This window comes from Agelaius phoeniceus, chromosome 27 (genome assembly GCF_051311805.1).
Source record: "Agelaius phoeniceus isolate bAgePho1 chromosome 27, bAgePho1.hap1, whole genome shotgun sequence".
Lineage (NCBI taxonomy): Eukaryota > Metazoa > Chordata > Aves > Passeriformes > Icteridae > Agelaius > Agelaius phoeniceus.
Window position 1 is genome coordinate 5,457,402 of NC_135291.1, and position 17,623 is coordinate 5,475,024.

General features: G+C 49.2%; 1 protein-coding gene across 1 annotated transcript in view; it reads right to left on the reverse strand.

Moving 5' to 3' along the window:
- The window catches only part of LOC143695915 (uncharacterized), a 243,196-nt gene that overhangs the window by 123,110 nt on the left and 102,463 nt on the right, over nt 1-17,623 (reverse strand). The window contains 1 exon segment of the mRNA XM_077191112.1: nt 10,289-11,227. Within this exon segment, the coding sequence (XP_077047227.1) occupies nt 10,289-11,227 (939 nt within the window).

A 17,623-nucleotide genomic window follows, 5' to 3' on the forward strand; every position in this document is an offset into this window, starting at 1 on the left:
GGGAGATGTTATTACCTTTATTCAACTGACTGCACTTTATAAGGGGCTTGTCTTGGCCCATGATTTCAACCCAGAATGCCATTGGGTGCTCTGGGATATTGTCTATGCTTAATGGCAATAAAAAGGCTTGGGCGATCACAGTCTCTCTGTGCAGGAAGTGTGGTGGTTTTGTGCAGCAGAAAGTCACTGTGATTTCGTCACTTGGCCCAACAGTTTGTACTTCCACTATAATATGTATTTCATTTGGTCCATGAATACAATTACCTATTACCAGCACATCCCTCAGGCCCTCTAGGGGTCCATATTTTCTGGTGGGAATACGATAGAAAGCAGAATCATCAAATTGTATAGACAAAGCACTCACCAGTTGGTGTCACGTCCTGACCTGAACTTGCTGGAAAGCCTTGGTGACTCTGGTCTGTTGTTCGGAGTATGAAGAGCTCCACGGGAATTTCCCACGTATTGGACCTCCAGAATAGTGGGGAGGGTACAGTGAAACAGCTTTCCATTTGCTGTCTTCACACGGGGCCACCCTGCAGTCTGTTGGAAGTTTTTTGGCTGATAATGGTGCTGGTGGTGGTGAGCTTACTGGTGATAACAAAACTGAGAACAGTTGTTAGAATGTCTGTTGCAATCCATACAGTGTGATGAATGGCACCCCTTTGGTGGCTGCTGGTCTTTAGGCATTTTGTATTCTGGACAGTCCTTCAAAAAAAAGCCCAGTTCCCCACAATTAAAAGATTTTGCAGCGTCTTGGGATGTTAAAAAGGCCCTCTCCCTTAGAGATTGCCCTTGCCACAGTGTGTTCAGTGGAAGATAATTTGGTGCAGGCCTCGTCCATGTGGTTGATTGTAGGTTCTGGGTCAAAGGGGAGAGTCTTAATATTGTTTTGCACTCATTGTTTGCCTTTGCCAAGGCCATTTTATTTAGCACTTCCTTGGCCTCTGGGCTTTCTATTTGTCACTCAAGTGCAACTTTAAGTCTGTCTACAAATTTCATGAAAATTTCACTTGCCCTTGTTTAATGTTAGTGAAGCTCTGTGTATGTAGGGTGTCATCGAGAGTGAGGAGCAGGGATGTCTTTGCAGCAGTGGTGATGTCACCGAGTGCAGCTTCTTTTAAGTCCTTTGCTTGGTCTTGTGGCTTCTGGAAGTCACCTTCTCTTGCCATTTGTTCAAGGCTTAAATTTGGTTTGTTGGCATCTTTTGAATATGTGTCCACCAGTGATTTGAGATGCCTTTTTTACTGCCTCTCCCACAGCATGTACTCGACCGAGGTGTGAGACTCTGTCCAAAGTTTCTCTCATCTGCCTCACAATCGTCATTGGGGACCACTGAAGAAAAGACCCTTGTCTGAAGTTTCTGGCCCTGTTGGAGAAAGTTACGTGCCAACGGCTCCAAGACCTGAGCACAGTGCTAAGCTATTGTTCACAGGTGTTGTTTGCTGTATGCTGCACTGAGCCCAATGAAAGAAGAAGGGGGCATCTTGCCTTTTTGCAGCAATAGCCTTGGAAGCTGTCCCACCTCTCGGCCTGGCTGGACTTCTCCTGAGTCTTGGGTGATCCCCCCACAGAAGACCCTCACCTGTTTTACAACCACCATGACAGACAGACTGAGATGTAAGGAGCCTCTCCATCAAAGACCGAGACATGAAACCCCCATGTGGAAAGGCCCCTCTGCTCCTTCCAAGGACTGGCACTGAAACCCCCAGCCCGGGGCAGGTGTGTGGGGGAGGCAAGCTGACCAAAGCGAGATATTTGCCTGCAGGTTGTGACCGCTGGACCAAGAAGACAATGGCTCTCGTTTGCTGCTGAGAACATGGACTACCTGTTACATCTATTCCTTATTGTATCTGTTTCCCCCCTCCCCGGCAATTTCCAATAGAGTTATCCTAATAAAAACCTCTGAGTTAGCGAGAGATTTCAAGATCTCCCCAGACGTGACCTGGTGAACTCCATTGGCTGGACATCAAAGGACTTGGCTGTTCTATGTTTGGTAGCTATATACCTTCCTTTCTCTTCCTCCCTCTTTTCCTTATTTTTCCCTTTTTTCCCCAATTCCTCCCCAATGCATTTGGTTATTCAATAAAGTGCATTTGTTTTGATTATCACTGCAAACCCCCCTGTGCCGTGTCGGTTCTTTGCACCCTGAGATCAAATCCACGAACAATCACGAAACCCGTTCATAAGGATGGATCGTGACACGGGGAGAGTAGGCAATTCATGATATTTTTATTTTCATGCACGACCAAGACACGGTCAGAGAAGGTGGCTTCCAGAAAGTTTTTTAAGAAATGCAACCCCCAACCATATTCCTTAGCCACTTTGCAGAGCTCCTTCAATTCTCCATAGGGGATCGGCTCCCAGGAATTGATTGCAGTCACCCTTCTGCTGTGTTTACATATAATTTGCAAGCCCACAATCTTTTTGGTGAGCTCTGAGCCCTCCCAGTGGCTTCCCTCTGCAGCATGGCCCAGTGATCCTCAGACTCAGGACTGGAATCCGGGTCTGCAGAATCCCTATTTTCATCCTCCGAGGAGGATGGAGGGCACTTGATGACTGCATGGAGCCTCTTGGGGCAGCCAGAATCTGCCTGTTTGTGGGCAGCTGTGGAAGCCAATATGGGCTCCTTCTGGTCGCTGTCATCACCACTTCTGACTCCAGTGTTGTGGGAATGGGAATGGGAGGGACCATCAGGAGAGGAGTCAAGAGAGGAGGGTGTAGGGATGGGGTGTGCACAATGGGGAGGGATTCCCAATAGAGAGGGGAAGTCCCAACATGGACACACTTCCTGACACAGAAGGGAGGGGCAGGGCGCGATTACAGGAATAGCGAAAGTGGGAGGAGGGTCAGAGGCATCATTTTTGGCAGAACAGGGAGGTGACAAAATGGCCATTGCCTTTGTGGGGTCAGCACCATTTTGTGGAGAAAGGGCAGAAAAACTTGGAGAGGGAGAAGACAAGATGGCGGGGCTGGCCACATTCCTGGCACCATCTGGGAGAACAACTGGGGGTAGTAGAACTGGGTATGTGGGCATTGGTAAGAGGGTTAGGAGAGAGCCCAAGGCAGCATGGCCAGTGCTGCCCTGGAGAGGGGACAGAGGACACTGGGAGATGTCAGGGTGATGGCAGCAACCCTGCGCCTGCTGGCAGGATCCATCTCCCGATCCTCCCTGAGGCAGGGAAGAGGGTTTAGGGATGCGAGGGGAGGAACAGGGAGAAGGGGTGTTAAACTGGAGGCCCGAATGTTTCCCCGCATTTTCTACAGACGTAACAATAAGGTCAAAGGATAAAATTTCCCCACTGAAAGATCCCCTTTAACTCAAAGAACATAGAACCTTTTCCCTATATGGTCCCAGAACTCATTAGAATGAATTCCCTCGTAACATCAGGAAAATACTTAAACAATCAATTAATAAAACATTTTAAATCTCCCTTTGAAAAATGAAAATTTTCTCCAACAAGGATTCCTCTAACTTGGGTATAAACTTCCCTGTGTGGGTGGATCAGTTTGGCTCCCATCCCCACACTTTCTCCCAACATCCAAGAGGAAAAGAAGGCAAAGGAAAGACAAAAAAGGGTGACCCCCAAATATAGTACTCACATGACAGTGGGTCAACAAAACCTCTCCAGGTTGTCCGTCAGCTTCAACCGATCTTCTCGCCTCAAGAAGGTTGCTGGTCGCCTGTGCGATTCCCCCAATAAAACTTAGGAGTCTCCTCTGGGAATTGGCTGCTCCGAACATGGCTTAACTTCAGTAGCCAAAAAGCTACTGAAGACACCTCCAGGAATGCTCCGAACAGGTCCCTGTTCAGGCTGCCAGCTGTCACAAGCCACAAACCCATTGGTGGTGGAGTGAGAGGCAGCGGAGCCGTGACCTTCCAGAAGTGTCTCCAGTAATGAAGCCACTCGGTGGCACAGGCACACACACACACACACACACGATCACTGCAGTACACACTTCTCTTGTAGAATCACCAACGACAAAGAAATGGGAAGGGTCTTTGTACGGACGCCAGAGAAGGAGGTTTATTCCAGCTACGCACAAAGGAGTTCAGGGACAAAGACAAAAAGAACAGTGGAGGGTGCGGGTTTAAATACAGGGGACAAGGGGGGGCAGAGCAGAGCATCAGGGCCAATGGGCTGAGGGCTCAGGGCAGTACAGAGGAGAGACAAGGGGTGGCAACCAATAGGGTAAAGAGGGTGGGACACTGAGGCAATATGGGGCCAATGGATAAGCAGGGAAGGGAGAACATTCAAGGACATAAATATAAGGAAAAAGGGAGGGAGAGGCCAACAGTCCAACCAGGGAGGTAGAACTGGGTACATTTGCATATACAACAAAGCATCCTGGAAGAGGGTCTGCTCAATTGCCCTGAACAGGGGAGATTTCTCCAACTTGGGGTCTGTCTGTCTGTCCAAAGGCCTATAATGGCCTTTGTTCTGTAGGCCCACCGGCCTCCACAGACGCTCAGTGGAAAAAGGGGTTAGAAGCTTTGTTTGTGAAATTTGTGGGACATGCAAACCTGAATATTGCAGCCCTCATGATTGACCACCTGGCCGGAGAAGGAAGCCACTCAGACCCTGTTGGGCAAACCCACATTCCTAGTGAGGCCCTTGAGGGTATTACTGAAGCTGTGCATAGCACAGTTTTAAAGGTTCCTGATGCTGTGAGCCCCCCAAAAAGTATTTACTTATGCAAAGCAAGGACTGGCAGAGCCTTATATGCAATTCAATGGCTGCTTGAAACAAGCTCTTAAAAGACAAATTGAGAATGACATTGCCAGAGAGGTGTTGCTTTCAAAATTAGCTGCTGAAAATGCTAATGAGAATTGTAAAAAACTTCTGAAGTCCTTGTCTAAGGAGGAGCCCACCCTGCTGTAAATGATAGAGGCATGTAACCACCTGTGTGCCTTCAGCATAGGGCAACCCTTACTAATGAACCTTACTGTGGGGGCTGGTATAGCAAATGCCTTTGTGTGGAAGGGGCCAACAGCGGGCCTGTTAGCTAAAGGAGTGAGAAGAAAGGTAAGAAGCAAGAAGTTGATAAGGATTCTCTCCAAGGCTGTAACTAAGGAGACCAAGAAAAGTAAGGAATTGAAGAAAGATAGGAGAACTTTGCAGCTGGATGAAGTATTTTTAGAAAGTCAGTTGAAGTCACTGTAACTTATCCCTAATGCTTTTATGTTGATTTATTGTGGCCAGTAGTTAGGGTAGAAGAAATATAAACAATTAGAAAGGGTATAAAAGGTCAGCCATGTTCAATAATAAAGAGTTGCCATCTGAGACTGCTTGTGGTCTCTGCCTTGTGTCATGACTGCCTTGACAGCAACATCTGGTGACCCTGATGTGATTCAACACCCTTAAGAACATACTTGATCTGAACCCATATGGGCTCCTAGAGACTGGCAGCCATGACTCACTGGGACGTAGTGGGGGAGGCAGCATTGGTGCAGCTGAGAATGGCGGGTGGAAGCCACAGGGAAGCCCAGACCTGATTTTCTCCTATCAAGACACCTGGAAGTAGGTGAGCCACCAACTAGTAATAATGGGAAATAATTTATCTAATGAAGAAGAGACTGTTTTGGCTACATGGAAAGTTTTGTTAAGACATAAGGGAATTAATACTTCAGACTATGCCCTTCGTAGTATATTGCTGTGAGCTAAATCACAGGATTTTGGCACTGATCCTGACACAGCATTTAGTGTTAAAGCATGGGAAAAAGTCGGGGACAGACTGTGGGAAGTCATCTGAGTGGGAGATAAAACTGTTGTTGATCTAGCTGTTACCTGGGGATCGCTTTTTGAGGCATTAAAGGAATGGAAAACAGAGCGAGAAGAAACAGAGCAGGACGCAGATGAAGAATCAGTGTTGATAACAGAAATTGACAAGGGGGATGAGGCAGAGGGGGCCTCTGATGGGGAACTTGGTGAATCTATCCTTGAAGAAGGTGCAGGTGCCATGCAAGTTACCAGGCAGGCTACCAAAGCTTCCAGGAAAGCTGCCAGAGCTTCTGGGCTGGATGCCAAAGCTTCTGGGACAGCTGCTAAAACTTCTGGGCAAACTGCCATAGTATCTCCTTCTCAGACTCAATTTAAGTCACAGCTGCGCAGCAGCTCCTGATGGTGCCTGTATACACCACACCACTGCACCAGGTAGCTGAAATGTCTTTAGCAGAGAGAGAAACCCAGCCGTCTGCCCCCCTGTTTCCCTCTGCTCTAGCCCAGCCATCTGCCCCCTCGCTCCCCTCTGAGCTGCATGAACAATCTGCAAGGTCGTATCCTCCGTTACCTGACAGTGACAGCGACAGCGAATCAAGTGATGAGTCGCCCGCAGTAACATCGGAGTTGGGGCAGGGAACTGTTGACAGTTCACCTTCTAATAGCTCCAGCCTTATTGCCCCATGGACTTTGCCCCCATGTCAAGTAACTGGGCTTCCTCAACAGCCTCAGGAATTTTGGGAATTTGTTAGGAAGAAAGCAGCTGAAGAAAAGAATTGGAACATGATAGAAAGGTTAGGTGCTCCAAGAGTACCTCAGGAGAACAGTGCTAATGCAAATGTTGCCTGTGATAACCCTATGGCTTTTCCAGGTTTTAAAGCAGCTCCTGGAACAGGGCAGGATGACAGTCATCACGTCTTTGTCTGGAAGGTTGTGCAAAATCTCCAATCCAAAGTGGCTCAGTATGGCATTAATTCCTCAGAGGTAATGCAATTAATATGTGTAATTAATGCAGTTATGCTTGCACGTTATGACATCATGCATATTGCTACTATTTCATTCCAGCCAGTACAATACGGTGTAGTTTAAGAAATTTGGAGGCGAGTGGCTGAGCAGACAGCTGTAACAAATATGCAGTTGCCTCAACACGACCCTCATCATGCTGTGGGTGTTGATGCCCTACTGGGCACTGGGCCTTTTGCTAACCCAGATTCACAGGCAAGGTGGGATCCTTCAATTTTGGCACAAGCTCAGCAAATTGGCACGAGTGCTTTAATTAAATCAATGGAAATGGCAGCTCCAAAACAGAGATATGATACTATACAACAAGAGATGAGAGAACCATTTTTGCAATTTGTGGAAGAGCTTGCTGCAGCCATTGAAAAACAGGTAGATGATGAATCTTTGCGACACAAATTCTGTATACATTTGGCTAAAGAAAATGCAAACTCAGGCTGCAGAAAGATTATTGACACTTTACCTGGAGAACCCACATTGCCTGAAATGATTACTCCTTGCTCAAAAGTTGGTTCAGTAGAGCATAAAATAGCAGCTCTTGCTGCAGTTCTAAGACCTTCATCGAAATGCTATAATTGTGGACAGCAAGGGCACGTAAGGGCACAGTGTAATACCCAGAAAATAACATTTAAATCAAATGCAAGCAGCAACGTTATGTGCAACCATTGTGCTAAATTTGGGCACTATGCTAAACAATGCAGGAGTAAATATCGTGCAAATGGTCAGCTGTTGCAGGGAAACAGGAAGAGGAGCGCAAATGGGCATGTGGGAAAACAAATACCCCAAGAACCACAGCAGCAAATATGGGCCTCCCCAGCACTGCAAAGCTAAACATTTGTGAACAATACTCAGGGGCAACAAGTGGGTCTGCAGGGATTGATATACCCACCGCTGACACAGTAACCATTCTGACAAAAGAAATGTGCAAAGTGCCCCTCGATGCCTATGGTCCAATAGGATGGGGATTGAGTGCGTTTTTGATGGGAAGATCAAGAACTACACTTAGAGGTATTCATGTGCATTTAGGACTTATTGATGCTAATTATTTAGGACAGATTCATGCTATGGTACCCATTTATGACCCTCCTGTCACTATTCAGAAAGGAACTTGCATTGCTCAAATTGTACCTTTTGTGAGTTCTGTTCTGAATACAGTGGACTGAAGTCGTGGCACAGGAAGTTTTGGATCAACAGGGGTACCTCAAGTGTTCTGGGCTCAGAAAGTTACGGAGAACCATCCAGAAAAGACATGCATCCTCACTGCCAGTGGATGTCATCCAGGAACCATATCAGTAACAGCCTTGATTGATACTGGATCAGATGTCACAATACTCTCGTGACTTTGCTGGCCTCAATCGTGGCCTCTCACTCATGCAAGTTTTGGACTTCTGGGGTTGGGTGGTGCTACAACAGGTGGCCTGTCAGCCATTGTAATTAATGTGAAACATCCTGATGGCCAACAAGCTAACATCAGACCCTATGTTGCCGATGCTCCTCAAAGTTTGTGGGGACGACATTGTTTATCTCAATGGGGTGTCAAAATTACTACGGATTTTTAATGGGGGCCACTGTGATGCAGGGGAATGAACGTCCAATTGTAGCCTTGATATGCTTGACAGATAAACCTGTCTGGGTTGACCAGTGGCCCCTTACTAGCAAAAAGCTTACTGCCCTGCAAGAACTAGTCACAGAACAATTGCAAGCAGGAAATATTGAAATATTCCTGGAATACCCCTGTTTTTGTAATAAAAAAGAAATCGGGAAAATGGAGACTTTTACATGATTTACGGCAGATAAATGCTGTAATGGCAACAATGGGAGCTTTACAACCAGGCCTTCCTACACCTACAATGATTCCACAGGAATGGCAAATAGTTGTCATTGATCTGAAAGATTGTTTCTTCACTATTCCATTGGCTGAGCAAGACAAAGAAAAATTTGCTTTTACTCTGCCTTCCATAATCATGCTGAACCCTGAACCCAATAAAAGATATCAATGGAGGGTACTTCCCCAAGACATGAAAAATTCGCCAACTATTTGTCAATGGTTTGTGGCACAGGTCTTGTCAAAAGTGCAGGAGCAATTTAATAACTGCTACTGTTATCATTACATGGATGATATCTTGTTGGCATCTGATAACAAACAACAGTTATCAGCTCTTAAACAATGTGCTGTGACAAATTTGAAAGCTTTTGGTCTGATCATTGCCCCAGAGAAAGTGCAGGAACACATGCCTTGGAAATACTGGTATGTTAGTGACTAGCACTCAAGTTATGCCTCAACCTGTGAAGTTAGACATTGATGTTAAAACTGCTACTGATGTACAGAAATTGGTTGGTTTAATAGGTTGGATTAGATCATATTTAGGCATAACTAATCATCAGATGCAACTATTGCATGATTTGCTGTCAGGCACCACCTCCTCTACTGATGAGAGGCAACTGACCCCAGCAGCAAAGACCCTAGAAGAAATTGAATTAGCCTTACCACACACATTTGTTAACAGATTAGATACCTATGTTGGTGTTCAAGTGTTTATTTTGAAGGACCATGAAATAACATGTGGAATACCGTGTCAATGAAGTGATAACTGGGAAGATCAACTGCGTATTCTGGAATGGATATTTTTATCTTTCAATAAAGATAACAAAACAGTAAAACCTCTTGCTGCTCTAAAAGAGAGACAAACTCACCAAGTCCCTCTGTGGGCTGTAGCTCAGCTCACTCAGTCCCTTATCAGTCCCTCCAGTGCTGGAAATGCCGCGGCCCAGGCCCGGCCCGGTGGGCCACAGGTGTGAGCTGCCCGTGCTCTTCTGGTGTTCAGGCCAGAGCAGGTTTAAACAGGTCCAAAGAAAAGGGAAAAAAACACCACAGTTCAGGAACTTGTTTGGTTCAGCTAGCTAAAACTAACTAAAAGCAAAGGAGAGCTCTGTCCCGCTGTCTGTCCATCCGCAGACAACACAGTCCCAGAGCAGGAATGTGGAAGAGCGAGTGCAGTTTCTGAAAACAAACTGCATGCTGCTTCTCTACCCCTTCACTCTCAGGACAGGTCTTGAAGGTCAAAACTTATTATTCAGCATAAACAGAACAGACTGGGGATACAAGCACCAAATAGTCAACCCAGAATATACCTCAGGGACCATTCAGTACTCCTTGATGTCACCAGAAGATAGGATTGAATGCAAAAGATTTTATGGGGTTGAAATTCGACAAATCTGCTCTTCCCAAGGAATTCCCATTGTTGGCCTGCGTCCTGATGGATGTTCCTGCCTCTGGGTTTATCTAGGTATCCTCAGAGAACCAGGAAGATGTGGAGCCCCCCAGCCAGATGCCTTCCAACTTTCATCACCAGGACCACGGATCATCAGGGCTCTGCCCAACGGGGGTCACTGGGGACAATCCCATGTGGATCCTCTCATGGAGGATGGAGCTGGAGCAGCGCACAAAGCCCCTCCCACACTCGGGGCACTCACAGGGCTTCCCTTAGTGGCGCCTCCGTTGGTGTCGGGTGAAAGTTGAGCTCAATGAGAATCTCATCCCACACTCCCCACACTCGTAGGGCCTCTCCCCGGTGTGGATGCACCGGTGCAGGGTGAAGGTGGAGTTTTGCTTGAAGCCCTTCCCACAGTCAGGGCAGCGGAAGGGCCTCTCCTCTGTGTGAATCCACTCATGTTTGAGAAGATCGGAGCTCCTGTGAAACCTCTTCCCACATTGGGGACACTTGTAGGGCCTCTCCCCAGTGTGGGTGCGCTGGTGTTTTCTCAGGTCAAAGTGCCACCCATAGCTCTTCCCACATTCCAAGCAGGTGTAAGGCCGTTCCCCTGTGTGGACCACCTGGTGCCGAATCAATGCCGAGCTTCCTCTGAAGCTCCTCCCACATTCCCCACACTTGTAGGGCTTTTCCCCAGTGTGGATCTTCTGGTGTTCCGTCAGCTGGCACTTGATGCTGAAGCTCTTCCCACACTCCCCACACTCATAGGGCTTTTCCCCAGTGTGGATCCTCTCATGTTTCCTCAGGCCAGAGCTGTATCTAAAGCTCTTCCCACATTCCACACACTCATAGGGCTTTCCCCCAGTGTGGATCCTGTGGTGTTGCATCAGGCTCCCCTTCTGGCAGAAGCTCATCCCACATTCCCCACACTCATAAGGCTGGTCTCCAGTGTGGATCATCTTGTGTTGCATCAGCTGGCCCCTCTGCCTGAAGCTCTTCCCACATTCCCCACACTCAAAGGGCTTTTCCCCAGTGTGGATCCTCTGGTGTTGCATCAGGACAGAGTTGTGGCTGAAGCTCTTCCCACATTCCTCACACTCAAAGGGCCTCTCCCCAGTGTGGATCACCTGGTGCTGCCTCAGGCTGGAGCTCCAGCTGAAACGCTTCCCACATTCCCCACACTCATAGGGCTGCTCCCCAGTGTGGATCACCTGGTGCTGGATCAGATCTAAGCTCCGACTAAAACCCTTCCCACATTCCAAGCACTTGTGGGGCTTCTCCCTGCCATGAGGCTTCTCCACCAGCTCTGAGCTCTGGCTGGATCTCCAGCCGCCTTCCTGGCTCAGGGGGGCTCTTTCCTCCCTGCAGCTCCCTGGGCTGGGTTTGCAGCCCCTCCTCGTGCGCTATTTCCAGGGCTTTTCCTCCTCCTCCATCCAGACACGTCCTAGGAATGAAAAATCCTGGTTTGGAGAAAAAAACAAGATGAGAGTGCCTTGGACTGGGAGTTCCTCCTTGCCCAAGTTCATCTCATTAGGTCATTGGGCATCTTGTGTCTCTAAGAACCTCCAAAACACCACAATTCAGCACAAAAGTCCTCCAAACATCAAGACACAGATCAATAACTTCCCAAACATCAAGATTCAGCAAAAGCCCCCTCCAAATATAAAGATTCAGCCCCCACAAAAAAACAAAGCACCAACAATTAGCCCAAGAAAGCTCAGAAAACACCCAGGATTCACCCCCGGGAAAATCGTGGATCCCAATCCCCTGTCACCTGCTGCATGTGGGGGGGGCAACGCTCCTGGGGCTGGGGTCAGAGGCTGCAGATACAGGGAGAGGTGGAACCTTGTGCTGCTTCCTCTTCCTGTTCCTCCTCCGGTGTCCCCACTCTTCCTCACACTCCTCTTCCTCCTGCTATTCCTCCTTCTCCTGCACAATCCCACCTTCTCCTCCCACGTGCATCGTTTGACCCTTTTGTTCCTCAACCCTGCTTCTCCTTCCCTTCTCCTCCTGCCCCAGGCCCAGCACCCGCTGCCGGCTCCCTCTTGCCCCCAGACCCACAGCATCCCACGGCAGGGGCAGGGATGGAGCTGGGGCAGGTCGGGCTGGGGCAGCGCTGGGCTCTCGGCCGCTCCCGCCCGCACTCGGTCCCACTGCAGCCGCTCCCGCCAGGACAGCGCAGGGGGGCCCGGCCTTGGCGCTGCCCCACTCCCACCTCCCCAAATTCCCCTCGCATTTGGAGAACAGGGCATGGATGGTGTTGGTGTGCTGCAAAGGGACTGGGTGAGGGGGAGTGTGCAGCAATATGCTTAAGGCAAAAAGCTGCAGAAGGAATCTTTGTGGGAAGGAAAAGGATGATGGAAAAGAGAAGGAAGAGAAAAATACTGAGGACTGGGATGTTTTTCAGCAGGGTCTTATCCTCAACATTTGCCGCCTGATCATTTGTATCCCCGGTTTCCAGGAGAGGAAAACAAGGAGGTCAGGGTTTCAGGGGGTTTCTCTGTGGGGGGCAGCGGCAGCACCGGGCGCAGAGGTGCGGGACCGGGAGCACGGGCTGGGGGCCCGGGGGGAGCTGCGGGGCCGGGCCGGGGCTGTGGGGCAGCCGGGGCTCAGCGCCGGGCGCTGCCTGACCCCACCAGCCCCGGGCAGGGCCGGCAGTGGCCCCCGGCCCCCAGGAGGCTGCGGGACGCCCCGGCCGCTGCCCGGCCCCGTGGAGCTGCCGGCCCTGCCCGCCGGGGGGCGCCTTTGGACACTGCGGCAGGACAGGGACCGGCTCTGGGATACGGGCTGGGGAGGGCACCCTGAGCACAGGGACGAGGAGCAAGGAACATCTGGGAAATACAGATTGTACATGGAAGGATCCAGATTTTCTTCTAAGGATTTGGTTTGGGTCCTTGGAGAAATGAATGATTTTGCAGAAAACTTAGCAGCTGTCAGAAGGTTAGGGTTAGGGTTGAGTTGCTGATGAGAGCTGATTGCTGGGTGCTCGGGACCTCTGTTTTTTTGGGAGTTTTCCCGGGAGCGGGGGAGGGGGGGGACGGGGGAAGGGTGCAGAGATGCCGGAGGATTCAGGCTGGGGGTAGGGGCTGGGCGCAGTTGCTGGCCCTCTCTCAGTTTTCTGTCCCTCTCTCAGGTTTTTGGAGGAAGGCAATTGGAGCCGCTGCTCTTAGGCTGCTCTTTCCACTGCTGCTGACAGAGCCCGTGTGAAAAATGTCTATGATTGGCTTTTCACAAACATTAAAATGAGTATTATACATGTTATGTTAGGAAGTTATGCTGTAACAATTTTTTTAAGTAGTGTGTTAAATGTAGTTTTAGGTTATAACATAATGTTAAAATAGAAACTATGTATGTGGGATAGTTTTTTAAAAAAGGAATGAGGACTCACACCAGATAGCAGCCACAGGACACCTAAATCTCTCAGAGAAGAATATTTTATTGCTCAATTATCAGAAGAAATGAACTTGTTCCTGCCTTGCTCAGCCCTGAAGATGCCATCAGGATGAAGAGGAAGAAGCTGACACTGACCAGACAGAATCCTTTGTTGGAATGGAATTTATGTATCACGTATGAGATGTACAAATATGCAATGGGCTATGGTTTTTCACAGTTAATCCTCTATTAACGTGTGTCCTGTTTTGGGCTTACTTTGCCCAGGAAAAGGTACCCAAGCCGTTTGTAACTCTTTGTTTCCATTGTCTTGTATTGTCCTAAATCCTAATTGTCCAAATTTTTATTACTCTAATTGTATTACTATTTTTATAACCATTTTATTACTATTAAACCTTAAAAATTTTAAAAACAAGTGATTGGCGTTTTTCACAATTATGGTAGCAGAGGATGGTTACCAACACCTCGCTGCCGGTGCTTCAGGAGAGTCAGAGTGGGGAAGGTGCCCCCTGCCCTCTTCGGCAGCCTCGCTCTGTTTGCCCTGGGGTGACCGACAGACACAGGTTATGGTGGACAAAAGGAGACAATAAAACAAAGACAAGGGAAAAAGGGTCCCTACAACCGCGCGGTAATTGGCCCCCTAAGAGTAGTAATGTGCGCGAAGAACTCGGGAAGGAAAAGGGATTGGTAAGTATTTCTCAGGGGGGATGAATGTGAGTGAATGAGAGGCGGGCTGGTTGTGCCAGACCTGCCAAGTGAGTGCTGGAGTCTCCCATGCTGCGTTTCTGACTTTCCGCGGTAAGTGGCCAGTAAAGAGACAAAGTGAATGTTAAAAGGAGTGAGAGAATCCCCCGGGGTAACTGGGACTGGGTCTCAGAGAGGGGCTGGACCCCTCGGAGGAAGGGAGCAGAGGAGTTTCCTAGCCCAATCCACTAGCAAATGGGACAAAAGGGGCTCCTAAAAACCTGCTGGGTTGAGGGATAAGAGTGCCCAAGAGCATCCAGAATTAAAAACTGCTGGGTTGAGGGATTAATATTCCAAGAGCATTCAGGGTTAAGCAAAATTCTGCCGGATTGAGAATATGCTCAAGAGCATCTGGGATTGGACAACACAGGTGGATTGAGAAATAAAAAAATGCCCAAGTGTTGGGGAAGATGAAACAGGAAAGCCTTATAAATATGATTGTCTGGCAAAAGATTTCGAGAATATAGAAACTATAAGCAAGATTGAAATGAAAGCAAGCTTTGAGATACCTCAGTTACTGAACAACTGGAAAACAATGGTGTGGCCCAACTGAAGGTAATCCCCTTTTAATGAAACAATTCCCTCTGCTTGCAGACAGATCCAAGGGTCAGAGCAGATCCTGCCAGCTTGGCAGAAGGGGTCCAAAGAGGAGTTTTTACGGTTTAAAATGTAACACAGTGTGGTAATGTAATGATTCTTATAGGCTGTGTGTAAATGCTATAGGACGTGCATCTTGTACTAGATTGGCTAGTGAGAAATAGAATATTCGACACAAAAGAAGATTTATTGTGTTGTAATGGGAACCTTACTCTCTTACGCTTTTGCTCTCTTACGTTTTACTCTCTCAACCTCTCATCCTCTCTACCCCTCTCTTCTCTCGGGCCTGCTCCGAGCTGTGCCTGGCAGCTCCAAGCAGGGCCCTGCACCCGGGCCCTTTGCAATAAACCGCAAGTTCCAGGGCCTGGCTGCAGAGATCTCTCGTCTCCGTCCATCCCGACCGTCCTACCCCCCGACGCTCCTACACCCAAGAGCACCTGGGGTTGGCCAACACAGCTGGGTTGAGGAAAATCCAAGAGCACCGGGACTGGCCAGAAACACCTAAACTTGTAATAGGTGATGTGAATGTAAAAGGTACCTTATTGTTGTCTTGTTTGTGTGTGAGAGAGAGTCACACACAAAATCAGCCTCAGCTTCCTGGGCAGGTGGGAAGGGGGGGCTGTGGAAAGAGGTGTGTGTGACCCACAACTAAGCTGGGCTGGCACAGAGCCTGCCCTGGGACTTTGCTGTTGCCAACACCCAGCCAGGACATCGGCTCCTGCCTAAGGAGTGCAAAGCAGCACCACTGGTGGCCAAGGGGCCCATGCCAAGTGTCCCTGAGGCCAGAAACAGCCGCCAGCACAGCTGAACACGGGGGGACCCCTCAGCCTGGCCTCAGGGGCTCTGAAGCCCCGGAGATTTGCACTTCCCGCCTGCAGCAGGACCATGGGAGCCCCCACTGAGCCTGCCCTGAAGGCAACGCAGCAGCAGCCAGGGCTCCACAGCGGGCCAAGCCCCTGGGCCTGCCCACAGATCCTCTGCTCAAACCCTCGGAAATCCTGGCCACCCTCCTCTGGCACCTCCAGCCACTGCGGCCAAGCCTTGCTGCCACTGCTGCAGCTTCAGCGCTGGCTGGGCCTGCACTGCCACAGCTGCTGGGGAGCACCACGGCACAATTCCACTCTGGGGCTCACTCACACCCACACTCTGGGCTGCCTAGAATAAGATTACACCATGAGAATGTTTTTTCTAAATAATCCTACTTTCATATTGTCAGTTAGGTTTGGGGGTGAGAATCAGTTTTTATTCTCTGCAGAAGAAGTAGAAAATATCGTTATTGCTTTGGATTCTTTTTCAGTGTGTTTTTGCCTGGCTGGTGGAGATGGCAAAATTTTGGTCCGCGTTTTCTGGTGTTTACCTCCAGGCTGCGTTTAGAAGAGCTTTAAAGGTGACCCTTTAACTCACAAACCGTTAATAGAACACTCTTCAAAAAAAACCCCAAAAATTAAAAATACCCCAAACCCTGGCTTTTGGGGTGGGGCGCATATGAGTCATGCTCTGGAAGAGAAGCTTCATTCCAGGCAGCCTGCAGAGGAGCTTTAGAAATGCAAATGAACACTGCTGGGCAAAGCCTGGACAATGTACCTGGGTCTCTTGCCTGGGGCAGGAATTGGGCTCATTCCCTCTGCCCCTCAGCCCAAGCTCTGCCTGCTTGCACTGATGGAATTTGCACAGCTCAAGGCAGAGCCCAGGGTGAGGATATCTGACCCTGCAACAGAAACAGGTGAAGCTGCACAGGGAAACAGCAAATGAAGAATGTTGGGAAAACTTCACTATAAATAAATGGGGGGGAATCATCCCTCTGCCCACTCCAACATGTGCTGTCACTGTCAGTGTTATATAGGGTGCATTAGAGCACTGAAATGTTCTTGCTACCACAAGTTCAGGGAAATAAGTTGGGAATCCAAGTATTTCATGATTTAAGTAGAGAAAAGCAGTCAATTGATGCAGTCCTTGCTGGAGAGCGCAGCCAAAAATGGAGAAAAGATGAACGGCCAGCAGAACAAATCCTATAACACCATGGACCAGCCCCTGGGAACCCAAACCAATTCATGTCAGGAGCCACAGAACCTATTTCTCATTTCAATGGCATCATTAGATTACAAGCTGCCCTGGGAATAACCAACCAGACAGCTCCAGCTCCTGACCTTCCTGCTGACCAATCCACTGAAATGAGGAACACAACACCTCACCATTGGATGGGATCAGATTACCTTTTAGCCGAAAAAAGAGGAGTTTGTGGAAAATGAAATAACTCAAACTCTATTTGCCAATCTGTTGTTGGCAAATAGATGACAAAGGAAAAGTGGTGGGAAAAAAACCCAAGAGAAACAAGAAAGCAGCTCATGTACCAGTCCAAACGTGGAAAGGATGGGAATGCCGGAGACAGGGAATGGGGCCGTGCTCACTTCATGCCCCGGGGCTTCTCCCTCTGCTCAGGGACAGGAGTTGTTCCCCTGCTGCACCCTGGGCTCTCTCCCACCGGAGACTTCTCCAGGAACTTCTCCAAGCTGAGTCCATCCCATGGGGCACAGCCCCCCTCCAAGTGCTGCAGCGTGGGTCACTGTGCCCCGGGGTCAGTCCTGCCAGGACAGGCTGCTCCAGCGGGGCCCCTCTGGCCACGGGGGCACAGCCTCCTCTCAGGCATCCCCGTGCTCCAGCGTGGCTGCTCCGGGGGCTGCAGGGGGATCTCTGCATCCCCATGGATCTCTGCATCTGGCACCGCCGGTTTTGGAGGCACCAGGAATAGGCTGAGCTCTGCCTGAAGCTCTTCTCACATTCCCCACACCCTTCCGGGCACAGGGAAGCTTTTACCTCCTCACAGCTCCCCAGGCTGGGTTGGCAGCCCCTCCTCATGTGGGATCTCTGGGGCTTTTCCTCCCCATTGGATTCCTGCGCCGTGGAGCCGTTCCAAATGGCCTCTTCCACGAGGTTCTGTGGCAGGGA